Source organism: Betta splendens, chromosome 12 (genome assembly GCF_900634795.4).
Source record: "Betta splendens chromosome 12, fBetSpl5.4, whole genome shotgun sequence".
Classification (NCBI taxonomy): domain Eukaryota; kingdom Metazoa; phylum Chordata; class Actinopteri; order Anabantiformes; family Osphronemidae; genus Betta; species Betta splendens.
In genome coordinates, this window is record NC_040892.2 from 11,044,935 (window position 1) to 11,069,084 (window position 24,150).

The 24,150-nt window shown below is 49.5% G+C and overlaps 6 protein-coding genes across 7 annotated transcripts; 4 read left to right on the forward strand and 2 right to left on the reverse strand.

The window, feature by feature from the left end:
* Positions 1–153: 153 nt before the first annotated feature.
* On the reverse strand, positions 154–3,760 carry nudcd3 (NudC domain containing 3). Of its 2 annotated transcripts, none has more exons than XM_029169269.3 (7): positions 3,601–3,760; positions 2,628–2,862; positions 1,750–2,039; positions 1,464–1,596; positions 1,241–1,384; positions 882–1,070; positions 154–586 (listed from the first exon to the last, which is right to left on the reverse strand). In XM_029169269.3, exons 2-7 carry the CDS (start codon positions 2,823–2,825, stop codon positions 476–478), a joined length of 1,065 nt encoding a protein of 354 aa, XP_029025102.1. In that variant the 5' UTR covers positions 2,826–2,862; positions 3,601–3,760; the 3' UTR covers positions 154–475. The 2 variants fall into 2 exon arrangements, with proteins under 2 accessions (XP_029025102.1, XP_055369332.1); XM_055513357.1 differs by having other exon boundaries at positions 2,628–2,874; positions 3,601–3,759.
* Positions 3,186–4,382, forward strand: mrps24 (mitochondrial ribosomal protein S24). The gene is made up of 4 exons (XM_029169308.3): positions 3,186–3,421; positions 3,664–3,726; positions 3,837–3,948; positions 4,045–4,382. Exons 1-4 carry the CDS (start codon positions 3,380–3,382, stop codon positions 4,326–4,328), a joined length of 501 nt encoding a protein of 166 aa, XP_029025141.1. The 5' UTR covers positions 3,186–3,379; the 3' UTR covers positions 4,329–4,382.
* Positions 4,383–4,592: 210 nt separating this feature from the next.
* On the reverse strand, positions 4,593–8,623 carry gnsb (glucosamine (N-acetyl)-6-sulfatase (Sanfilippo disease IIID), b). The gene is made up of 13 exons (XM_029169219.3): positions 8,288–8,623; positions 7,809–7,868; positions 7,527–7,730; positions 7,377–7,442; positions 7,192–7,290; positions 6,692–6,859; positions 6,533–6,615; positions 6,343–6,461; positions 6,165–6,268; positions 5,983–6,084; positions 5,801–5,911; positions 5,617–5,727; positions 4,593–5,527 (listed from the first exon to the last, which is right to left on the reverse strand). The coding sequence occupies exons 1-13, from the start codon at positions 8,465–8,467 to the stop codon at positions 5,378–5,380; spliced, it is 1,557 nt and encodes a 518-aa protein (XP_029025052.1). The 5' UTR covers positions 8,468–8,623; the 3' UTR covers positions 4,593–5,377.
* Positions 8,624–8,847: 224 nt separating this feature from the next.
* polm (polymerase (DNA directed), mu) lies at positions 8,848–13,620 on the forward strand. The gene is made up of 11 exons (XM_029169220.3): positions 8,848–9,948; positions 10,080–10,257; positions 10,447–10,545; positions 10,687–10,857; positions 10,928–10,999; positions 11,230–11,350; positions 11,417–11,549; positions 11,642–11,744; positions 11,913–12,227; positions 12,300–12,383; positions 12,451–13,620. The coding sequence occupies exons 1-11, from the start codon at positions 9,776–9,778 to the stop codon at positions 12,535–12,537; spliced, it is 1,536 nt and encodes a 511-aa protein (XP_029025053.1). The 5' UTR covers positions 8,848–9,775; the 3' UTR covers positions 12,538–13,620.
* A 3,663-nt stretch (positions 13,621–17,283) lies between these two features.
* On the forward strand, positions 17,284–18,684 carry ved (ventrally expressed dharma/bozozok antagonist). The gene is made up of 4 exons (XM_055513677.1): positions 17,284–17,488; positions 17,567–17,658; positions 17,798–18,085; positions 18,231–18,684. Exons 1-4 carry the CDS (start codon positions 17,284–17,286, stop codon positions 18,582–18,584), a joined length of 939 nt encoding a protein of 312 aa, XP_055369652.1. The 3' UTR covers positions 18,585–18,684.
* A 934-nt stretch (positions 18,685–19,618) lies between these two features.
* purbb (purine-rich element binding protein Bb) lies at positions 19,619–20,834 on the forward strand. Its single transcript, XM_029169281.3, has one exon. It carries the CDS (start codon positions 19,678–19,680, stop codon positions 20,584–20,586), a length of 909 nt encoding a protein of 302 aa, XP_029025114.1. The 5' UTR covers positions 19,619–19,677; the 3' UTR covers positions 20,587–20,834.
* Positions 20,835–24,150: the final 3,316 nt, after the last annotated feature.

The following is a 24,150-nucleotide window of genomic DNA, read 5'->3' on the forward strand; positions in this document are numbered from 1 at the left end:
GATGTTTCCAGTTACTACAATTCAACTTTAAAATTACTGAAAACCTTCACTGTATCTGAATTAGTCCTCAAAACCTTTTCATGGTTCAGATGAAAATCTAAAGTGGAGTCATTATTAGCATTGTGTGGTATTAAAACGCCTTAAAGTCAAATATTGTGACAAATTCATTTTATTAGTAAAAAAAATGGTTGCAGCTTTAAGTTTGAGAAGTTTAAAAGCAGGCTTAGGCCCAAATGCACCTGCAACAGCCAGAGAGAGAGAGAGAGAGAGAAGGACGAAAATCAAACCGGATTGAGTCAGATCGGGACACGATGCAAAGCTGGTCAGTTCAGGTTCAGGGTACTGGAGCAGAGACAGAAGAAGGACATTGAGGCACTGGAGAGTTCCTATTAAATAAACATCAGAGGCGTTATCGACAAGCTGACGAGTCCCCGTCACTGACTGTGTCCCGTTCCACTGGGTCAACGCTGGCGTCTCAGAACTGGACGGCGCTGGGGGGGATGTCAAACATGGACGGGTCGAACTGCTGCCCCTTGAACGGCGAACCCTCAGCGTCCCAGCCCTTCTTCAGCATCTCGTGCACCTTCTGTGGAAACACAGGTAGACAGGTGTTAGACAGCTGAAGGCCGGACGACGCACAGGAGATAAACCTCAGATGGTCCAAAAGGCCGAAGCAGTTCATCTTCAACATAGTTTCTGCAGCTCCACTTTACAGTGAATGAAAGAGCTAAGTATGTTTACAACTGGGTGTGAATCAGGTCACGGCACCATTTCCATAGTCTTCTCTGTTTCTACAGCGTCCCTGACTATTGTGCACCTCAGAGGATCAGGTACGGGCTGCTGCCTGGTTTGGACCTGACCCAGCCTCGTTGGCGTCTCACCAGCTCGTGACTCTGCGGTTTCCCCTGCAGCTTCTGATGGTAGTCGAAGGTGAGTCTGTCCAGAACCGCGTGCTCCTCGTCATCCACCGACGCCATGTTGCGTTCGCGGTTAATCTGGTTTATGTCGATCGCCTTCTCCCCTTTAAGAATCGCGTCCCACCAAACCTCCGACGACTTGCTGAGTGACAGCTGACAACAAAAACAGACAAACAGAAACCTACTGTGACTTAATATTTCACACATTCACTTCTACATTTCAGAGAAGTGAATGACAGCTGTCACATTAAATGTAATAAACATTATTTAAGAGCTGCTGTATGTGATGAAGGTATTAACTGAGAGATCAGACCAGTACTCACAACGACACATTTCCCCGGCTCCAGACTCCACAGAGAGTTCTCCGTGTTGATCTTGTGTGTGAACTCTCCTTCCAGCAGCGTTTTCTCTTTAGCTGCTTCCCTCACACTCACTCTCACGCTGCTGGTCTGCAGAGCAACGCTGACCTGAGAACAGCGAGCAGGAGATGACGATGAGACTCTGCACAGGTGGCGCCGCTGATTATGGCGGCTGAGGAGCGTTTACCTGTCTGCCTTTCACCACTGTGCTGGGCACAAACACGCGGACCTCCACGTCAGTGTAGTCCTGGGACCAGCTGTAGGTGTCTCTCACTGCCCCGTTGTAACTGTCAGGGTTGCACTGAAATGTGTCCTGACCCCTGAACACAACACAAGACAGTTTTTACCACATGACAAAAAGGAAACTGCATAAATAACATGTTTTTATCTAATAAATTGATCTATTCCCCATGTTTCTAAATAAAAAATGACCTAATAAAACGTGTTTTGGCTGGATGACAGGTGTCACTCACGCATCTGCTGGTTTTGCGCTGGCTGCAGCTGCTTGGTCTTCACACAGTACCGGAACGCTGCTGGTGCTGCAGCTGGGTTCTGGTGCAACAGGAACTGAAAGCTCGCCTGCATCCACAGAGGAGCTCTGCACCAACACCGGATCCACCTGGTCCACCTGATCAGCGCTCTGCTGAGTGGTGACCTCCAGCTCCTCGACCGCCCGGGGAACACAGCAACTGTCCTCTTTCTTCTGCAGCTCACTCAGCCTCTCTCTGTCACGCTGTGCCAGCGTCTCAAACAGCTTGGACGTCTGAAGGAGGAAAAAAAAAGAAGTGTCAGGGCTTCGTGTCTCTGGTCTGAACATTCACCAACCAGAACAAGGACGGAACTCAGGAGCAACTTAACGGCTGCTCCCACCTGACGTCATCCTGAGTGGTTTTGAAGAAACAGGTGAATCATGACTACAGGCTGCTCAGTAGGAACAATGACGCCATTTGAATCAAATAATAATAACAATAATTTAAATGTAGTGATCCCACATTGGGCGAAATAATCTCAGCATTTGGACCCATGGGGGGGGGGGGAGCTAGTGTGAAGTGTCTTGCTAAAGGACACACCTGGTGCCAGAAGCGGGCCTCGACCCAGGACCTCCTGCTTCCCAGGCCGATGCTCTACCTACTGTGCTACCAGGCTACAAAACATCTTCCATGTGACGTCATTTGTACATGTATTATTGTAAGGAAGAGAGGAGGAATCCTGAAGCCACTATAATCATTTGAAGGCCCCAATGTTAGTGTCGCCATCACAAACAGGAAACAGTTTTACAGATTGAATCATTACTACGGAACCGTGAGCGGGATATTAGTCTACTGATCTGTTCATGAAGGACGAGCGTCACCTTCAGCACCATCTTCTCCGCCGCCCCGGGGGGAAAGCCCATCTTGTCGTTCGGGCCTGACAGCAGCCGGTAGAAGTCCGTCTTTCGGTACAGAAACCCGAAAAAGACCTGCAGAAAGTCCTGGATGTTGCCGACGTGCTGCAAAATGCCGAGCAGCGCGTTGTCGTACATCTCCGTCATCTCTAGCGGCGACGCCATAACGGCTTGTGGCGTCACAGTCCACAGTTAATCACGCCTGGGAGAAGAACTAAAGTATAAATAAACAGACACGTACAGAGTGACACTGACTAAGTAAGGCTCGGTCGGTGTTTTTTTTCTAGAACAACATTCACGCTTCCGCTGTGTGTTTTCAAAATAGTTGCACAAAGCAAAAAAAGGAGCAAAAATAATGACTCACAAGCACAAATCGCTATTAGTAAATCTCAAAATATCAACTGTTATTAGAATATTATAGGCATCAGTCACTAAAACAAGTAACGGATTTAAAGTTTCCATATATCTTTTTAATTTTCTTAAATCCGGTTCGTACCTTTGTATAAAACGTTCGGTGGAAACAGATTTCCAGCTCTCAAGTAAAGAGTTCCGATTACAGACACGGTTTTCACGCTTTCGTGTTCACATTTTCCCTGTTCCAAATATTACATTTTATTTCACAGTAAAGGTTTTTTTATTATACGGTTTGACCGCGCTGGAAGACGCAGAACGGGTTAATGGTCGAGCTCTTTTCTGTAACGTGACACACTGAAAGCAACATGGCGGTGCCCTTCAGCAGCGCAGCGAGGCTAACGTCTTCGGTAAGAGAAATTATTTAACATACAGCTTATACGCAATCATATTTTTAAAATACTATTGACAGACATTTACTGTAGTGAATTCGTATTATTTCTATGTCTCTAATGTTTATAAAATGAGATGGGATTATGTGATGTGAATATTCGCTTCCCTTGCTTCTTCTTAGTTCAGGAGCACCTACCGTTCTCTTAATCAATCGTAATCATCTAGTTTATTTTTTATTCTCATGGTGTTTCTTCTGCAGAGCGTCTTATTCAGATTCGGCTCGTCGAGCAGATGCCTTCACATCAGCGCTGTGTGCTGCAAGGTAAAAGCTGCCATTTACACTTCACTATTTCCCAGTATTTATCCTTAATGGACTGGATTTCACCTGTTCCGTTTAAACCCGTCGCTGCTGTCTGCTTCATTTCTCTGTAGAGCAAAGCAGCTCGTATTAAAATGGGAAAAGGAGATCGACCTTTGACCTATGAACAAGCGCTCCAGCCACATTACATTGGCCACCGTAAAGGATGGTTGTCACAGCATACGAGTAAGTGTAACGCTGATTACTGATGATTGACGCCACTGTGCCTGGAGCACGTGCGTTTACAGAGCACCACCATAATAAAACTCTGGATTCTGGTAGGTAACCTCAAAGGTGAAGTGGGAGCCGCCGACCGGGCGGTGGAGGACATGTTCCTGAGGAAATTCATGTTCGGGACCTTCTACGGGTGCCTGGCCAACGAGATCGTGATCAAAAGACACGGCAACATGATCGTGATCTGCGCGTTAATGCTACAGAGACACCCTCCGCCCAAGTTATACTTTCTAATAGGCTACTCGGAATCTCTGCTCTCCCACTTCTACAAATGTCCCGTCAAGTTAGAGATACAGACGGTGCAGAATAAAACCGTGTACAAGTACGTCTGAGCTCACTGTGTGAAGCATCCGCTTAAATAATAAAACGAGTTGTCACTAAAACCACCTTGCGCCTCCAGCTCATGTTTCTCGTGTTGCCGCGCCGCCTAGCGACCAATTGGAGACACGTATACTTTAAAATCTCTATTCAGCAGTAAATTACAACATGACTGAGATCGGGAACAAGATTTGAATTGGCGATGCAATTGCACACTACGTTTGATACAAACATTTACATTAACCACTATACCTGCTTATAACCACATGACTCAAATATTAACATGCCCAAATGTAGATTTATTGCATCAAAATAGAAACGTTCACATTTAAAAAAGGCACAGATTGTTATTAGTGCATTTAACACATTAAAACATTTCATTCAAGTTCCCCACAGTTACAAAACACATCTTAATAGAATCACATCACTTTCCCTCCACTGTTAAAAAAACCAAACAAACCCTGTGATTAAAAATCTAAAAGCTGCGACTGTGGTCTGTTTAAAGAAAAGTGCTCCAGAAACAAAAGTAAAGTTCATTAAATTTAATGATTTAGAAAATCTTGGAGGTAAATTAAAGAATCAGTGCTGTGGATGAAGCTCAGACACTGGAAACAAAAAAAACCCTGATTCCATCTGTGAGCAGCTTCAAACTTCCATCTCACTGTTCGACTTCACATCATCGTTCTCACACAAACCGGGCAAAAAGCTGATTTACCAGCTGCCTGGACTCAACGAGGAGCTGGTTCCAGGGTGTTTTGGCTCAGATAACAGCCACAGCGACTGGCCTCGCCAGTTTGTGTGATTAGAAGAGATTTCACTAGTTTAAAGAATAGTCCAGTTTAAAGGCAGAACCAGCAGGACACACCTTAAAAACACTGAGAAATAAAGCAAAGGCTTCATCAACGTGAAGCATCACAGAGGGAGAAGCACAGTAACATAGAACCTCTGGCCTCACTGATGGTTCTGTTGTGACCTGGGTTGGATCCTTGTGCTTCTCCTCCTGTAACGGGTCATCCTCGTAATGAAGGCCTCTCCAACGAGCCGGTTCTGCCGGGCCGCTTCTCTACTTTATGTCTCGGCAGCTGTTGCCCACACAGGACTGGAGCTTTATGAGCCGCTGGTTCATGGTTTGCAGCACTGACGGGTCCACCTTCTTCAGGATGTTCTCCAGCTGGTGCGGGTCTGCCGTCATATTGTAGACCTCCACGAACGACTGGGGGGGGGGGGGGGGGGGGGGGGGGAGACGGCGTGTGAGCAGCAGCGTGGACTTCACTCACCAAGTCAGTCCCAGAGACGGCTCACCTCGGTGTCGGCAAACTCGCAGTACTGCAGGTTGGCGGCGCCGTCGAGGGTCCGGACGCAGGCGTACGTGTTGTTGAAGGCGTCTTCGCACACGCAGTCTGGGAAACATTGCTGTGGAGAGACGGCCTGTTGAGGTTCTCCGAGCCTTAGAACCTTACAACAGCTGCTGGGTCCAGCTACTCACAGAGAGTCCAGGTCCCACTTGAGGACAAGCAGGGTCCGCCTTCGGGTTCCCCTCCCCCGTGTATTCGACCAGGAAAAAGGGCCGAGTGGTGCCGTTACGCAGCGACGGGGCCTGACAGACACACAACATACACAAGTTAGCAGCGCCCGTGCTCAGAACACCACAACCTTCAAAGCACTGACCATCTGAGAGAGAAAGGACTGTCCGTCCACATTCACAGACGACAGGTTCAGCCCGGACACGTCGAGGATGGTCGGAGCCAGGTCGATGTTCAGCACGGGCGCCTGCGGGACCGACAGAACACACTGAGCGGCTCCCGACAAACACCGGCTACAGGGTAGTGAAAACGAGCGCTTCCTGCCACCTGCAGCGTCTGCTTGGGTTCGATGCCCGGACCTCGGACCATGAGCGGCACCCGGATGTCGAACTCGTACAGCTGCCTCTTATCGATGGGCAGAGAGAACTGGCCTGTAACGCAGAAGCGCTGCTCAGCGCGGGCGACCCGGCGGCGGCGGCGCCGGGTCGCCCGCGCGCGCCCTCACCTGTGTGGTAGCCGTTGTCGGACGTGTAGAAGACGTAGGTGTCGTTGAGCGCCTGCAGGCTGTCGAGCTTCCGGACCAGCGCCGCCACCATGTCGTCCACGGACAGGAGCGTCCGCCACCTGCGGGGGCAGAGGAGGCGTCACTCAGGGCGTCGCCCGGCGGCGGCGCCGCCTGATTGCGCGCGCCGCACCTTTTCCGGAAGGCGTCGTCCAGGAAGCTGACGGAGCTGTTGGACATGGGGTTGGCGGCGCGACGCAGCAGCCAGTGCTTGTCCTGCAACACAAACGCACGTGAGCGCCCAACGCGTCGCTGCCCGTGCCCGTCCGTCCGTCCGTCCGTTCGTCCGCACCTTCGCCGGCTTGTCGAAGCTCCCGTCGCGAGGCGCCTTCACGTTGCTGAAGTGGCTCCGGTACTGGGGCGCCGCCGCCCACGGGGAGTGTGGAGCCGGAGGGCACAGCATCAGGAAGAAGGGATGCTGGGGACTGCGCTGGTCCAGGAAGCGGAGGGAGCGGTTGGTCTGGACGCCAGCGACGCGGCGCGCGGCAACAGCAGGAAACAAACAGGGAGTCAGAAAAAAAGCAACACAACCGAGGGGTTGGGACTGAATCGGCCTCACGCCTGCTGCTCATCAGAACCAAGCAGGTCCCTGCAAGACGGGCCCTGGAGCAACGCGAGCTGCTCACTGGTTGGAACCCAACAAGAGGAACCAGTGACACACACCTGTTAACGACCCACTTCCTGATGATGTCATGTGACTCCAGATCTACCACTACATCTGTTCACAGCTACTGTGTAACATCATCAGGAGTTCTGTTCAGACCCTGCTCGTGTGCCGCCGGTGCCGCTTACGATGAGGTCGGTGAGGTAGTCCTGCTCGTAGCTGCCGCCGTGCTCCTCCTCTTTGCCGTTCACCGACAGCGTGTAGTTGTAGTACTGGGAGTTCCCCACCTGAAAGTCAGCAGAGCGTGTGGTTGCTACGACGACGACGACGACGCGGGCACCTTCTGCGCCTCAACGGGCCGCGTGTCACTCACCAGCGCCACCCACTGGTCCCAGCCGGGCGGGACGTGGCCCGCGCCCCCCGCGTCCTTCGCCCCGTACTGTGGGCACAGCAGACACCCGTCACACACGGAACCCCGATGCCCTGGACCCGACCCGACCCGACCCGACCCGCGCGCTCCCACCTGGTTCAGGTATTTCCCCGCGAAGAAGGTCTGGTAGCCCCGCTTGCTCAGGTACACGGGCAGGGCCTCGGCCTCGGGCCCCGTCTGCCACAGGCGGCTGGAGCAGTTCCCGGACAGGGAGTTGTTCCTCACCGCGTGGTTGTGGGGGTACCGGCCCGTGAGGACGCTGCTCCTGCTCGGGCAGCACAGCGGCGTCACCGTGAACTGCACAGGCGTGAAGGGGAACCTTAGGAACCACTGACAAGCGTCCACTCATCGCTCTGAAACAGCGAAGGCACTCACGGCGTTCACGAACGTGGCTCCCGCGTCTCCTATTAGCGCTTTGGTGTTCTTCATGGGAGTCTGAAGGAAACAAACAGATGGAAGTAATCGGATTACTGAGGCATCTGTTTCCTGCAGAGGCAGATTCCTCTGCTCTGCTGCTCCTCAGAGCCAGTTTGGCAGCAGCCATGTGGAAAACGTGTCTGCTTTAAAGCCTCGCAGTTTGCTGTTGATTGATGTAAATCCATGGAGGAACAGAAAGCATGGGCTGAAGTCAGCTGACCAGTCAACCACTGGCTGCGTTAATAGGAAGCCCCGATTCACCCCCACGCAGAGTTAACTTAACCTAGAGACGTGGCTCTAGCGTCGCTGCACTGGATCAGACAGGTGTGAAGGTGCATTTCTCTGATCGCAGGAATGTGGCTGAACGTCTGCCCTGTGTTAAAGGAAAACAGCCTCAGCTTTGCCGCGGACCTGTTTATAAGTAGAGCCTCACTCACCATCCCGCCCAGCACCACGTCCTGGTCGTCGGCCACGATCAGGACGATGTTGCTCTGCTTGGACGCGTCCACGCGCCCGACGCCGCAGGTGAGCTGAGCCGTCAGCAGCGCGAGCAGCGCGAGCACCGCGGCCGCGTGCCGGCGTCCGCTCGCTCCGGCTCCGACCCTCGGACCTGCCATCCCCAAAGCCGGCGCTGCTCCACGAACACGCGAGCAGATGGAGCGAGGCTCGGTTTCGTTTACTGCGTTGACGGAGGGAGGGTTGTGAAAGTGCGCGTGCGGAGGCTGGACGGACCCACGAGCCGCAAGTTTGAGGAAGTGGAGTTTGTGGTCACATGACCGTTAGGCGCGAGGGGGACTGTCACGAACGCTCCTAATGTAATACAACACAATAAAATAAAATAAAATAAAATGCATTACATCACATTACATGCTTTTAATTCGAAGTTGTACTTTGATTCCTACAAGTTACTTTTCCAGTTTTCAGGTTCGTTGCTTTCTGGTGGACAAACCTTTTACAGCACATGAGCCCCATGACATTTATTGACCCGGTGATTTATCGCTTCTTGACACGAGGTGGTTGAACGTATGTGTCAAGGCAGATTTTATTGAGTATTTTATTACGTGACTGATTTTTACTTCTTGTGCTTCACATTCTTGGAGATACTGTGTATTTAGGTTTTAAATATACCTGTTGAGTGACTCCATGACAATGATTTCACTTTGCATCATGTTATATCAGGAACATTTTCCTGCAACATATTTAAAGTAGAGTTTTCAGGATTTTTTGAGGAAGGCTGGTTTGAAATGAACATAAGATGCACCACTTCTCGGTTCTTGTGTCCTGAACTGTTTGTGCAATCCCATGTTCCGTGATGAGGACAGTTCATGACACCGGGGCTTCAGACATGTGATCAACCAAATCTCCAATTTGCGCGTGTTAAAAGTAAAGCTAAGGTTTACAGCAAGCTAAACATACACCAGGAACTGGACAGTGATGGCATAACAATTTACATGATAACGTTTCTATAATTTCGACTCACTAACAGCATTTTAATTTTAATGAATGTGAACGGCAGAGAATGCAAAAAAATTAAGTTGGAATCAAGTTTTAGTAGGAATGGATATGGGAGAAACAGTAAGTTCGTTTATGTCATTTTTTGATCCAGTCCAACGTTAAAGGCGGCGGCAATGCACTAGTTTGCAAACCTCCATTCACACAGCAAGAGAAAAAGAGACACATCGTTCCCACTGTTTCTCGTCGGACCTATTTTGGTAACGCGCCTGCGGTGTCGGTACATGGATACAGCTGCATTCGGTTTCTCAGGTTTGCAGCTTCTGACTCCAGTGAGCTGTCCCAGAAACTAAAAGATGTTGTACCACGTAGTGTTAATACCTCCAGTTTATCACATATGAATTTAAAGCAGCAAGCGTCTCGAATGACGGGAGAGCAAGCGGCTAATGTGACAGAAAACAACAGACTGGAGCATGGTGCCACTAAAGCGAAGAAGGGTCGTGAAGTCTCGTCCTGGCGACAAAGGCCCGAACAAGTTTCCTTTGGTTGTTTTATTCCTGTTGGAAAGAAAGATGGGAGCCAGTCGCAGAGTTTTCCTCTCTCAGCTCGGGAGGAAGAAAGGATTTCAGGTGGAGGACACCTTTAGGTGAGAGTAAACAGCTGAGATCATTAACTGTAAAGACTCACTGCAATAATGCAATGAACCTGGCAGGGTTTGTCTGAGTTCGTTTCTCAAGTTTCAAGTTGTGAATTGTGCTGAACGTTGTGGCTTTGCAGCGATGGTGTCACACACGTCATCTCTGAAAACAACTGTGGTGCTGAGGTGAGGACGTGGCTGGACTCGCAGCACCAAGGCCAAGGCCGAGCACAGCCTTGTCTTCTGGACATCAGCTGGTACACGGAGAGCATGCGAGCGGGGCGACCGGTCCCGATCCTGGACCGACACCAGCTACAGGTGCTGTTCATCTGTCTCCAAGTATCCGCCCTAAAATTAGGAATGTACAGGAAGCAGCAGTTTCACTTTTCTATGTTGTGTTTTATGCTGGAGCTGTAATTAGTATGATTAGTCATGAGCTAATACCTGTTGCAAATGTGGGTGTTAAGCAGAAACTCAGTCACAAATCTATCTATTGAAATCTTTCAGGAGCAGCAGACAGAAGAGGCAGATGTGATGCTGTTGTCAGTCCCCAGTTACGCCTGCCAGAGAAAAACCACACTTCAAAACCACAACAGCGTCTTCACCGTAAGTCCCTGAGCAAACATGGGCCCCAGTGTCTTAAATCTACCACTGACACAAGCTTACAGCAGTGGTGCAACACAGCTGCCGACCTCCAGAGCAGAAGCACTGAGGCTTAATGTTTTGTAACGGTACTTTCTGTGTCAGGACGCGCTGACGCTCCTCGCTGAAAATGCTGAGATGGAGGACGAGGACGGCCGTGGCGTGGCCTTCCGACGAGCCGCCGCCGTATTGAAGGCGCTGCCTAAAGCAGTGACGAGCATGAAGCAGCTGAACGGGCTGCCATGTCTCGGAGATCACTGTCAGAGAGTTATAAGAGTGAGAGAGAGACGCTCAACAAAGATCAGGTGATCATATAAATGAATGACAGTCTGTTCTCTCGCCGTAGGACATTTTAGAGAATGGAATCTCAAGTGAAGCTGAGGCTACCAGACAGTCTGAGCGGTACAATGCCCTGAAGGTGAGTCTGCTGTGTCCACAGACACCAGGAGACCAAAGTTAGATTCCACCAAGAATCAGGAAAAAATAGTTCATTTTCTGCTCTTCTGTTTTACTCTCTCACTCTACCCTCTCTTGTTTCACCTGTTAACCATCGCTTATGTCTAGAGATTTTTCCTATCTTGCATTTTTGTTACTCTAAGCATTAACATTAAAGAAACAAATGTATTCCTGCGTTGCTTGTTGTTTCAGGCTTTGACGGGAATATTCGGTGTCGGAGCGAAAACAGCCGACCGATGGATCCGAGATGGGATTCGCTCTGTTGCAATGTTGCGGGACTCCGGTCACGCGCTCAATCGAGCGCAGCTCGCAGGTGTGTGTCTATTTGGTCTTGCTTTCATCCCCCTTGGCTGTGAGTAAACACACCCACGCCTCTCAGGCTTGCAGTACTACGACGACATCAACCAGCCCGTCACCAGAGCGGAGGCGGACGCCATCGGTGACATCGTGGAGAGAGCCGTGGCTTCGGTTCTGCCCGGGGCCCAGATCAGTCTGACGGGAGGATTCAGGAGGTAACAGAACTTCTCAGCCGCACTGAGCTGTGGGAACCTGTACAGCCAGTGTGTATTTCATGTCATCACTCTGTTTTGGCTTTGTTTTTCAGAGGAAAGCTGACTGGTCACGACGTGGACTTCCTGATAACCCACCCAGAGGAAGGCCGAGAGGAGGGACTGATGCCCAAGGTGGTGTCCTGGTTGGACTCACAGGTGAATTCTTTCCTTCCTTTTACCACCTGGACAGTAGAACGTGACGTTTATCTTAAAATTTGCACTGATCTGTCTCCCTGAAGAAGGCGATTGAACTGACCTTGCAGTTTCAGGCCTCAGTCCGTCAGCGATGCGCAGGCTTCGTTTGTGATTCATTTGTCTCTGCAGGGTTTCCTGTTGTACCAGAAAACCATGAGGAACTCTTACCTGGAGTCCAAGGACGGCCCCGCTCGTCCTCCCTCCAGCATGGACCGCTTTGAGAGGTGCTTCTCTATCTTCAAACTGACCACGGAGCAGAAGCAGGAAGCGCTAACAGCAGAGGCACCAACAGAAAGCCAACATCCAGAGTCACAGATGAAATGTGGGGAGCTGAAAGAGACAGGACACGCTGGACACAAACCCTGGAGAGCCGTGAGAGTGGACCTAGTGGTTTCTCCCATCAGCCAATTTGCCTTCGCTCTGCTGGGCTGGACGGGATCAAAGGTCACTTCACAGCAGCTTCCTGCCCGCGCCTCTGATTGGAATCCATTGATTAACAGTGGTTCGTGTTTGCAGTTATTTGAGAGGGAGCTGCGGCGGTGGGCGGGATACGAGAAGGCCATGTCTCTGAGCAGCCACGCCCTGTACGACAACGTCCAGGTAAGCGCTGCTCACTCAGACAGACCCACAGCCTCAGCGTGGACTCACTGCCGGGCTTCTCTTCCAGAAGCGATACCTCAGAGCCGCGTCGGAGCAGGAGATCTTTGCTCACCTTGGTCTCGAGTACATTCCGCCTGCAGAGAGAAACGCTTGATGACGAGACCGGAGCGTGTCCAGCTGGAGGTTTTACTGCTGCACTGACTTTCTTTTAAATTATTTCTGAATTGTTCTGAATTTTACACAAGGAAGTGAATATGTTCTGCAGGGAAACGTCACACACCTGCACCGTGTGCTTTCCTGTAGTTGTTCAACTTTGTCACACCTGTGAACCACTGACCTCTTTACTACCACTTTCATCTGCTGGAAAGAAAACCACAGACACCAACCTCAATAACAGACGCTGACTCTGTAGATGGTGTAGAAATCCTGTGTTTTGGAGTCTAGACAACAGAAACAGACTGTTTAACCAGCACCAACCAGTCACAGAGACCTGTTTTCTATATTTTACACTTTTTCACCGCCACTGCATCCAAAGCAGCTATGTCCTCTGTCTTGTTTTTTTTATATATATTTTTTATATTTAAACATTTTTATAGTGAACAGTAGTTTTAAAGATGTTTTAAGAGTCTTTGTCTTTGATGCCTGTTTTGTTTAAAGTAACCACTTATGGTGTAGCAAAGATCACTCTCCCATTTCCCACAGCCTGAAGGCAACATGTTCATAAAAAACGTCAAGAGATTTGAACATTTGCTTAGAAAGTAATTTGATGTGAATGTATATGCGTTATAGTGCATAGTACATGTCTGTCTTGATAATCCTTTTTTTAGTATTTTTCATGTTCCTCCTATCTGTGAGAACAATCTTAACTGGGCAAAACAACTTCCCTCAGGGATTAATACAGTTTTTTGAATCTTGAAAATGCTAAGCTTGTTTGGCTGAGGTCTGAAGCTTCACACAGGTTGAAATGATCTGAAAATCTCAGAATTAATTATTTGTCACGATCAAAAGTCTTTTCATTCATTCTTTTGTTTTTAGAAAGTGAATGAAATTTGCAATTAAAAGAATCATTAAGTTTCTATGTATGCAACAAAAAATGTTGGGGGTCATCTGACACCTCATTTTTGGGGTTTTTTGGACACGTCTGCTTCAGTGCAACCGTTACTTACTGATTTGAAGATGGACAGACTTTTAGCAGGGTCCCAGGAGCAGAGAGGAGACAGAGGCGTGAGCCCCGACACAGCTTTGATGTGCGGCAGCATTTAGAAGTTAATGAGGCCAATGGGAGACGCCTGACGCTCGACACGTGCACACACACAAGGGACGAGCCTTTTCATTATAAACTCAATAGAAAGGAAAACTATCATCAGCCAGTAAAGCCTCCGTGTGTGGAAGGTGGATTTGCTCTTTTCAGATTAAAGTTAAGACACAATAGAACTGCAACCAAGTATATGTCCTAGTTTCAGGTACTTGTGAATGTGAAGGAACTAAAGGCATGTTGTCACATTTGCAGCAAAGCTCAACATCTGTCTGTCTGTCTGTCTGGTCTGTATTTTGTGGCATCAGTACATGAGGCTGGTTCCCTGTTGGACCAGAACCCATGCTGTCTCTTTGTGTGATGTGCTTCACGCTCGTGCGTGAGTGCTGCTCATCAGTCCTGAGCCGAGTCTTGCTGGGCCTGTGTGTGACTCCATTCAGAGCCTTTCATCTCTAATGAGCCTGTTTGCTCCTGTTATAGACACAAACAGCACCCCCCCCCCCCCCCCCCCTCACCCCATCTCCCCAGAGGGAGGCCTGCTCATCACATCTCTGCATACAGACATGTCCCTGATAAGACAGAGTCTGACAATACTCAATCCCTTTAAAAGACCAAACTAAGCCAGTCAAAAGCTGTTTGTCATGAACATACAATGAATAGGTCCACAAGTGCTTTACCCACAAAGTCTGTTGTTTTTTTACATTTTTAATTTACTACATGGACAATATTAACAGAGATATTCATCTCTGTTCACCTTTTTTCGGACGGAAGTGAATTTATTCACTTTGTGTTATTCATAAACATTGCATCATACACCTCATCTCACAAGTGGTCCTTAGATTATGACATTAATTGCAATTCAAACAGACCTTGTGGTTGCAAAGATATACTCATTTTAATGTAGCTATGCCGTTTTCCAGAAAAGCCCCAGAAAATAGGTTTGGGGTTTCAAATCTTAAAATAAGTGAGAAGCTAAAATATTCAAGGAAACTCCGAAAACAATCAGTAAAGTCAGTACTGATCATTTACAGAATGTTACATAATAGACTATCTGCTGATCTCAGAAATGTGACTGTCTCTGGATGGATCCCTGCATCCACTTCAAGGCAAAGATGACGCCCAATAATCATTGATCTCTCCAGTCTCCAGCAGTTGCCCGCCCCGTCTGTAACAGTCCGTTAAGGCCTCTTCCCTTGTCTCAATGATCCCTATCAAAGCCCATCAAAGGCTCCCGGGGCTTCGCTGGGGCCAGAGGGACTGGTCCTGGTGGCCAAGCCGGTCTGTCAGACCTGAGGGCAGGAGGCCCAGTCAAATATCTCATCACAATAATAATTATTTTCCAAAACTAGTTTCTGTACAGATTGAACAATAAGCACCAGCAGCGTTACAATACAGCAGTAACTGGTAGATCCAGTTAAAAGTTCAACCTCTGGATGTCACGTCATGAGGTGGATGAGTATCAGTGTCCCCCCCTTAACGTTATCACGTCCCACGTCCAACCCAGGCTGCGACGTGAAGCTCTTTGATGTGACGCAGACGACAGGAGGAACCAGAGGCATCACAGTCTGTCTGGCTGCTGCATTTACTGCAGTAGACTGGTGTCATGTTGGCTAAAACCACTTTGATGTGTCATTTATTTTAGGAAAACCTTAGCAAATGTTTACTGTAAGCTGTATGAATTCTATGCAAACCTACTGTAAATGACTAGTGAATGTGTCACTAGTGGATGTAGTTTATGCATTTAGTTTATCACATTTAGTTTCAAAATAAAACACAAATAAACAGTTTTATTTTGAAAAAAAAATACAAAAAAATTACGCTACTGCGGAGTTTCAGCGTCTCCTCCCTTGTTTGAGGAAGAGGCCTGTCTGTTTGTGTGTAAATGCTCCACGGGACAAAGTGATTGTGGCCCCGCAGGATTAATCCGCTCACTCACTCTGTGGCTCCATTCACAAGATAATGAAGCGTCCGCGGCGGACGGGACCGGGCCGCGTGTCTGGACGCGACAGATCCGCGGCGCTAATGGCTCATTACGCATCCCGGACACTTCAAAGGCGCCGGCCGCTTTGATAGCAACGCTCCCAACATGAGAGCGAGCCATAAAAGCCGCCGACGTCCGCTGTGAGCGGTGTCAGACCCTCCCAGGAAGAAGCAGAAACCCACGGCAGCGCTGCTCGACTCAGCGGCGAGTCCTGCGGGTTTCTGGGCGCCGGAGGCTTCACATGTTTATTGTCACCTCGCTGTTTCAGTTATATATGAACCCAGTATCTACGAACAGAGCGACAGACTGAACCAGGAAATAAAAGCACTTTAAACAACAGCTACATTCGCTCCAGTACTTTAATTGCACATTATATTACAACTGTTAGTATGTAAAAACATCAGTGTGTGTTTTCATGTACACATATATTGTGGTTACGCGTATTTTAAGGTTTTACACTGCTGATGTGTTATTCACACATTCACAGGGTTTAAACTTTGTTTGTGCTTTTAAATTACTGTATGAGTGAAGCTGTAGTAAAACGTCAGCGTCTAAAAAACTTTCTATTTCTGTGTCATCACTTGATGATACTCAGCAGCTACTGTGAAACGCAATCAGAAATATCACTGAAGAGCTGTTTTTGTCAGCCTCATTTCAATGCTGATGGTCTATTAATCACTAAAGAGGAGAAGTCACACATCTTTGAAGGCCTCAAACGGGTTTAAGTTTAGAGGACGTCTTTAATCTGGGGATGATCCAGGATTATCCGACGACGTTACATTAAACCATTCATGGCCCATTGTGTGGGTTCCTTTCAGGTGAAATTTAACAAAGGTTTTAAGTCAAACCTCACATTACAATGTAGTTTCAGACAGTATTTGGCCACACATGGAGGCTGATGTGTAAGCGACAATAAACACAACAAAACAGATCCAATTAAAAAAACTGTAGAAAAATAAAAGCTTAATTTCATGTTTTAATCTTCTTTACTTGTAATCTGTATCCATTCAGGCTACTACCACTTGTCATATGTGGATACTTGTACTGTATGTAGTACTAATCAGGCCTAGAAACAAAGAGGAGTAGTGATACATGAGTGTAAATGTTTTACACACTAAAGTACTTACTGCTTATTCCCATGCGAGGTCGTGGGGTGCTGGAGCCTTTCCCAGCTGTCTATGGGCGGGAGTCCACCCTGGACAGACAGACAGACAACCATTCACACACACACTCACACCTACGGGAAACCATTGCAAACAGTCATAGTGAAATATTATGTATCTGCTGCTCATAACCAAACCAAAATGTGTTTTATGAAGTCAACACAGTTTCCCTTTGAAATGAGTACAAGTCCCCCACGTTAGTACTACAATGGTGCAGATATGTTGATGGTGTGGAGGTGATGCAGACAGGTGAGGGGGGGTCCCAGACTCACTGGAGCCACGCTGGAGCAGCCTCATTGAGACTGAATGAGACGTCTTAATTACTTCAGTTGTGAAAACTGTGGAGGGGGAGAGGATGTGAGCTTTGATCTTCAGGGCTGGTGGAGTGGTGACGCCTCCTATAAATTCAGATGGGCAGCGAGGAGGAGGCAGTTTGACCGAAGAACCTCCTCCTGCGGCGTCACTTTAACACCAGGACTTGATCTTCCAGTGACCGAAGCCATGAGAGGACGCTTCTCTATCGAGTGGATGGCTCAGAGCAGCCTCCAAGCAGGCAGCACGCGCTCCGAGAGCCTGCCCGGGTTCTACTGCAGACAGAAGCCCGAGCCCGCAGCCGACCCGGCCCAGGGAGTGGGGAACCAGACCCAGGCCCCGGATGTGTGCAGCATGGCCTCTTTGCAGCAGCAGACCCCCCTCAGTCACCAAGGTAGGACCCTACCACACATTTACAGCAGTGGAGAACTTCACAGCTATTAGTACTGGCTTGGTCTAAATGTGGCTTTAGAAGTGACCTCATTTACTCATACGCTGCTGAGCGATCCCCAAGACCAAGCGCTGGGCCTGGAGTTGATTGGATATGTGAAAGCTCAGGGTTTTGTGATAAAAGCTGAAAATACACCTTTATAGCATGGCTTACAAATCCGCAAACAGCACTTGAGCTACTACATATTGCTAGCTCTATAAGGTTTATGTTACTATGATCGTAGTCTTATTTTTACCCGCTGTATAAATAAAGTTTCCTTTGATTTCAACTATTCCAGAGGCCGAATTCAACAGTGGCACAGAGGAGGAGACGTCTGGGTACGAGAGCGAAGGCGGTCAGTCCCCGTCGCCCTCAGCCCTGGCTAGCTGCACCTCCTCACCCCTGCTGTCCCCCTCGCCCCCCCCGCCGGGCAGGAGGCCTCGCACGGCCTTCACAGCGGAGCAGATCAGTAGCCTGGAGCTGGCGTTCAAGAGGAACGCTTACCTTGGAACGCAGGAAAAGGCCGATCTATGCAAGCAGCTCAGCCTCTCTGACAAACAGGTAACACCTACCTCAGTCTTTTCCTAGTTATCTGTGTGATGCATGTTTTATTTTATTAGAATGTTCATTTATATGTTGTCCTCCGTTTTATATATTTTCTGTTTTAAATAAATGGTGACTAATCCTAAAATCCTTTCTCTGTCAGATCAGAAACTGGTTTCAGAACAGGCGGATGAAGATGAAGAGGACGGTGCAGGACGCCTTGGCTCACGCGTGCCAGGCCAACGTGGCCTTCCAGTTCATGCGCTACCCCCAGCTGCAGGCGTACAGGCCGGGCTGCTACCCCGGGTACCACTCAACAGCAGCCGAGGGCTCCACGCCAGCTCCCTACTTCCGCCCGCCCAGCGTGCAGTACAGCGCCGCTCTGCCCGTCCCCACAGTGCCCCTGGACTCCTTCTACCAGTACGGCAGCTCCCCAGAAGTGATGCTGCCCCCCACAACAACTCCACTCATGGGATCTTACCCAAGCTATCCCCAGTACTACTCACACTGCCAGTGAAGAAATCCTCAAGAGCTGATGCTTGCTGTGAAACACAGTGAGCCTGTATGTTGTCATCTGATCCTAATAGGATCACTGCTGAAAAACTTGAACCGTTATACAAAACCCAATTAAGTAGCGTGCAATATTATGAGTAATGGAGTAATGTGTATAAAATGTCAAGATATGCTTGTAACGTTTTTTTCCTTGAAATGCCAGGTGGTAAAAGATATAATTTTTTATTATTAAGATTTTCTGCTTTATTCATATTATCTGGAGATACTTGATTCAGCTTTTGCCAGTTGTGGGATGAAACTAAATAAATTTACATTTACTTTCAAATGTATAATTCCATGAAAGTGAAACTCTGCCTAAAATAAACCAAGCTGACATGCAGCGTATGAGTTAAATGCACTGGTGTAGTTCACTGCTGTGGTTCAAGCATGAGCTACTGATCAAGGAAAAAGCCCTGAGATTTACCTGGAAGGGGAAACACTGCCACCTGCAGACTCATGTGAGCACTGCACAACCTGGGGTCGTGCGTCTGCAGGCTATAATGCAATAAAACTACAAATAATTTACTGCAATAATAATATTATATTGCAGGTATTTCAGTAAGTACACAGACTAATTGTGCCAGCATAATAATGAAATAATTACTGCATAGAAAACAGAACTAATTCATTAAGAATTAATTAAGGAGTTAATGCCTGTAATGGCAGAGTAAGATATTCATACTACCAGTTAAAATTATTAGTTTTAATATGGCCGTAGGTTGACACATAAAAACATCATACAAAGCTAAACAACACTTTCAAGATTTTTACGTTTTATTATTAAATAATTTAATTTAGGCCAACTTGTGGGCAGGGTTAAAGCGCGAACGGAACCTCAGTCTCCACCAATGATGAACGAAATATGTGTAGCTACAGGTGTGATTGACAAAATACACGGACCAATAGGAAAGCTGTAACCAACGCAACGCGTTTAAGTGGCAGAAGGTTAGACCAATCACAACGTTCCCCGGACTAATCGGAATGTGAGCGTGAAGGGGGCGCTTTCAGCCTGGGTACGCGCAGAAAGGAGCTACGCAGGAGAGAGGGACAGAAGCCGAATGGTGGAGCTGAAGATGGCGGATGGAGACAGCGGGAGTGAGCGCGGGGGCAGCAGCGGCGGAGGAGGCGGCGGCTTCCAGCACTTCCAGAGGGACCAGGAGACGCAGGAGCTGGCGTCCAAACGCCTCGACATCCAGAACAAGCGCTTCTACCTGGATGTCAAGCAGAACAGCAAGGGCAGATTTATCAAGATCGCCGAGGTCGGGGCCGGGGGCTCCAAGAGTCGCCTGACCCTCTCCCTGTCGGTGGCGGCCGAGTTCCGGGACTACCTCGGGGATTTCATCGAGCACTATGCCCAGCTGGGGCCTAGCAGCCCGGAGCAGATCGCCCAGGCCAGCGTCGGGGAGGACGGCGGGCCACGGCGAGCGCTCAAGAGCGAGTTTCTGGTCCGCGAGAACCGAAAGTACTACCTGGACCTGAAGGAGAACCAGCGGGGGAGGTTCCTGCGGATCCGGCAGACCGTTAACCGCGGTCCTGGCTTCGGAGTCGGGGGCCCCGCGGGCGGCATGCTGTCCGGCCAGACCATCGCCCTCCCGGCCCAGGGCTTGATCGAGTTCCGAGACGCCCTGGCGAAGCTCATAGACGACTACGGCGGGGACGACGAGGACCTGGCCGGGGGCGCCGCCGCCGGGGGCTACGGGGAGCTCCCCGAGGGCACCTCCATCATGGTGGACTCCAAGCGCTTCTTCTTCGACGTCGGCTCCAACAAGTACGGCGTGTTCCTGCGCGTGAGCGAGGTGAAGCCCAGCTACCGGAACTCTATCACCATCCCCTTCAAAGCCTGGAGTAAGTTCGGCGGCGCGTTCTGCAGATACGCCGAGGAGATGAAGGAGATCCAGGAGCGACAGCGGGACAAGATGTACGAGCGCCGGGACGAGTCCGAGGGCGACGACGTGGACGACGACTGAGGCCGAGGCAGCTGCTCGTCAGCGGCTCACGTGCAGCACCACAGACTGACAGTGCATGAAGAACCGTGCTGTTCTAGTTAAAGTACATGTGCAGGGAGTTATTGGTGTTTTATCCCGTAGGGTTGATGGTTGGAGTGGTTGTGGACTAATTGTGTAAATGAGACGAGTCTCATTGGGTAAAAAAAAGAGTTCTTCATTGTAAAAAAAAAAAAAAAAGAAATAAGAGGACAGAAAGAATTTACTAAAACCAGCAAGTTGGTTTTGAAAACTCTGAAACCAACACCAGCTTTCCTATTCACAGCATAGATTCTATGTAAAGAGTGAGGAGTCAACCTGTTTAAGATGTTTTCCTTGTGGTTCCTGTTGCAGTCCAGGTCTTTCCTCAGCGCCAGCTTTTAGAAAGCTGCAGACACTCTGTGGATGTTTCGCATTAGCTGTTTCAAACAGCACCGAACGCGTAGATTACACACACACACGCGCGCTCTCTGGGCCCAAACAACACAGGCCTGCAGATTGAACGGAGGCTCTGGCTCCGGCAGAGATCAGAACGGCTCCGTGTCGTACTTACAACCTAAGCAATATTCTGAGAGCATCATGTTTCCAGTAAGTAGGAAGAGCTGGGCCTGGACACCACAGCATCCGTACATAGAGAGACAGGACTTTAAGCGATGCCCGGCGGCTCCCACCTGCCACAACAAGGGTCCAAACGTGGGCAGTCGGACGGATCGTCAGAAACACTGAGGCTCGTCTGATCTCAGCATCAGCAACGAGTTTTCCAGCATCAGCCTTTTGTCGTGGCCTGAGCTGGACACAGGACAGCATCTTCCAACACTTGAAGACCATGGACTCATTGATGGATGTTTCCTTTTAGCTTTTTGTTTTCAACAGAGAACTATATTAAAATGAGATTCTACTTATAGGGAAAAAAAGCATATTACCGAACAAACCAGCAAATGATATTTTGAAATACTCAGATTAAATGTATTGTGTAAAAGGAATTTCCAAATAAAAGAGAAGGTTAATTTCTTAAAACAAAGATGTGACTCAAATCTCCAGATCCAGACGTTTTGTTTTACCTAGACTGAAATTATATAACACTTGCGTAATTAAACCAAGTTCAAATACAAAGACAAATGTTGTGGCTGTACATTTTTAAACCCCGTTCACTGAAAACCCAGCGACAAGCCAAACGATTCATCAAGTTTTCCGCTGTCATTTACTCTTGTGAAGTGTTGAACTTTGTGTTCGGCCGCGTCGACCGGTTGGGACGAGGGAGCAGGCAGAACAGCCTGGTACCAGCCTCCTCACTGTAACTGGATAAAAGGGCAAAGGGTTCCACAAAGCAGCCATTATAACATGGAGTATGGTTTAGTATATAGTATATTAAATCACCCACTCATACTAAGGCTCATTTAACCTATAAAACCCAACCACTAATCAAGTGTCAGCGCTTGGAGGTCTCCAGGAGTCTCATATAAGCTGAATGGAGAGAGGGCGGGAGCTGGCCCAGTACCAGGCCCGGTACCAGGCCCGGTAGCCTCAGAGCTAATAGCATGTGTCTGGGCTAAATAAAATCCCACAGTAAGAACTGAGCTTTTAGGACTCGTTGCTCCGATCACTTCCTGTCAACCAAATGTTGCTCTATATAACGTGAACTTAGGCAATAATGAAGCTGGAGGCAGTGAGTCACAGCCGTGGTTCCAGTTCGCCGGGGGAACATGTGCTTTACAGTTGCTCTCCCGCACACGCGCTGCTGCGACAGCAGCTGTTCCCTCGACTTAATGAAGAGAATCTGCCGCAACACAAGAGCCTGTCCTCGCAGGAGCGGCGAGGAGGCTCCAGGGTAACACGATGCCCCGCCTCCTCCTCCTCCTCCTCCTCCTCCGCCGCCGCCGCCGGGCCTGGAGCCGCGTCGCCCGGGTCCCCGTGCGCCGCCGGCAGCTGAGGGCCTGCTGACGGGGCACGCCGGCTATTTTAGCGCGGGGGACATTCCTGGACCGGGAGTCAGCTGTGGCGCGAGGCGTTCGCTGCCCGCGGACGCGCTCGCACAACGGGCTGCCTGTGCCTCGGTCCGGTCACATGTGGAGACAGGTACGACGCAGCGCTGCTTTGTTATCACATGACACGCGCATTCGCCTGATGGCTTCTGTTTCCACGGCGACAATGGGCACTGGGTTATTCATTTTATTATTTATCATTTTAGTTTCTTGAACAAGCAGCATCTATGAGGTTGATTCATATTGTGATGGGGGCGCACATGAAGTCTATGTACTCCTGCTGGTTAATGGTGGGGGTGATGTAGAGAAATTCCTCCCCCCAGTGGGAGGGTCAGCCCAGAGAATGGAGCCACAGTCTGCAGTGAGCCCACCAGGGGAAGCCCCCTTCCCCAGAGAGGAGCCCGCCCCAGTCCGCAGACTGGTCTCACCCACGGCCCCAGCGAGAGAGCCCACCCCCCGGCCCTGAATGTATGTGTATGTGCTTAGGAATGAGGAACTGAGGCCGGGCCCTGATGGGTCCAGCGGACAGAGCCATCAGTGAGGCTCTGTCCGCTGGACCCCAGGGAGCCTGGATGGGTCCCGGCGCTGGGTGGGTTTGCTTCGATCACGACTCTTAGGCAGCTTTCACTGTTAAAAGCGTTGCTTCCTCTTCTGCCCTGTTAGCAGATTTCGAACCCGTCACTCTCTCATTTTATCATGACTCATCAAGATTTACTTCCTTCCCCTCGCGACAGGATTGAGGAGGCTGCGCCGGGTTTCTGGATTCACTGCATTTCCGAGTTCAGCTCCAGGTTTTTTGATGAGTCCGGGGTTGCCTGTCAACGCCTTGCCCCCTTTAAACCCATGATCACCAAATGGAAACGCGTCGACCTACAGGTCAGCGCCCCACGTCTTGTCAGTGAAGCGGCGTCAGGAGGCCTCACACGCGCCACCGTCTCCATCAGTAATGTGTGCAGGCGCCAGCATGTGAGCGCAGTAATACCTCAGCGGGCGCCCAGCCAAAGCCTGCCAGGATTAAACACACGCCTCGCGAGCCAGCAGCAGCAGCAGCAGCAGCAGCAGCAGCAGCAGCTCAGCATCATCGCTGGTCGTGTTTATGATAAACGCGTTGTGTCCCTAAAATGAGGCCTGAGCAATAAACGCTGTAGGATGTGAAAAGAGGCGTCACTGCAGCCAAAGACCACCAGCGTTCACGGCAGCTGGAGCTTGTGATTGGCTGAAAACACCTGATCCAGGTAATCAGTCAAGTTCCTCTTGCTGGAGTGAAGCCACACGAGCGCCTGAATATTTGATGGAAAGGTGGAGAGGGTCCGTCGGCCGGTTTCAATGAAGGCGGATACTGAGCGGCCTCTGTAGTTTGGGCTCTGACGTGTCTTAAACATGTCCGTCAGCCATCGGCTTTGTGGGAAGCAGGGGAAACGTGCACGAAGCCAGGAGCGTGACACCTGCACAGGAGGATGACGCCGCGGGGTCAAAGAGGCAGGAAGCGGAGAACGGAAAAAGCAGCAGGGCGAAGGGAGACCACGTCTGCGCGAAGCTGGCGAGGAAGCCTGATCCCCGCGTGGAG

Coding starts and splice junctions, on each gene's coding strand:
- polm (XM_029169220.3), top strand. CDS start 9,776: ATGGTGCCACTAAAGCGAAGAAGGGTCGTGAAGTCTCGTCCTGGCGAC. Junction 9,949..10,079: donor CAGGTGGAGGACACCTTTAG/GTGAGAGTAAAC, acceptor GTGGCTTTGCAG/CGATGGTGTCACACACGTCA. Junction 12,228..12,299: donor TGGGCTGGACGGGATCAAAG/GTCACTTCACAG, acceptor TCGTGTTTGCAG/TTATTTGAGAGGGAGCTGCG.
- nudcd3 (XM_029169269.3), bottom strand. CDS start 2,825: ATGGCGTCGCCGCTAGAGATGACGGAGATGTACGACAACGCGCTGCTC. Junction 1,071..1,240: donor AGCCGGGGAAATGTGTCGTT/GTGAGTACTGGT, acceptor TTTTGTTGTCAG/CTGTCACTCAGCAAGTCGTC. Junction 587..881: donor AACCGCAGAGTCACGAGCTG/GTGAGACGCCAA, acceptor GTGTTTCCACAG/AAGGTGCACGAGATGCTGAA.
- mrps24 (XM_029169308.3), top strand. CDS start 3,380: ATGGCGGTGCCCTTCAGCAGCGCAGCGAGGCTAACGTCTTCG. Junction 3,727..3,836: donor TCAGCGCTGTGTGCTGCAAG/GTAAAAGCTGCC, acceptor ATTTCTCTGTAG/AGCAAAGCAGCTCGTATTAA. Junction 3,949..4,044: donor ATGGTTGTCACAGCATACGA/GTAAGTGTAACG, acceptor GGATTCTGGTAG/GTAACCTCAAAGGTGAAGTG.
- gnsb (XM_029169219.3), bottom strand. CDS start 8,467: ATGGCAGGTCCGAGGGTCGGAGCCGGAGCGAGCGGACGCCGGCACGCG. Junction 5,728..5,800: donor AAGTGGGACCTGGACTCTCT/GTGAGTAGCTGG, acceptor GTCTCTCCACAG/CAATGTTTCCCAGACTGCGT. Junction 5,528..5,616: donor GCGAGTTTGCCGACACCGAG/GTGAGCCGTCTC, acceptor CCCCCCCCCCAG/TCGTTCGTGGAGGTCTACAA.
- purbb (XM_029169281.3), top strand. CDS start 19,678: ATGGTGGAGCTGAAGATGGCGGATGGAGACAGCGGGAGTGAGCGCGGG.
- ved (XM_055513677.1), top strand. CDS start 17,284: ATGAGAGGACGCTTCTCTATCGAGTGGATGGCTCAGAGCAGCCTCCAA. Junction 17,489..17,566: donor GACCCCCCTCAGTCACCAAG/GTAGGACCCTAC, acceptor ATGTGGCTTTAG/AAGTGACCTCATTTACTCAT. Junction 17,659..17,797: donor ATGTGAAAGCTCAGGGTTTT/GTGATAAAAGCT, acceptor GTATAAATAAAG/TTTCCTTTGATTTCAACTAT.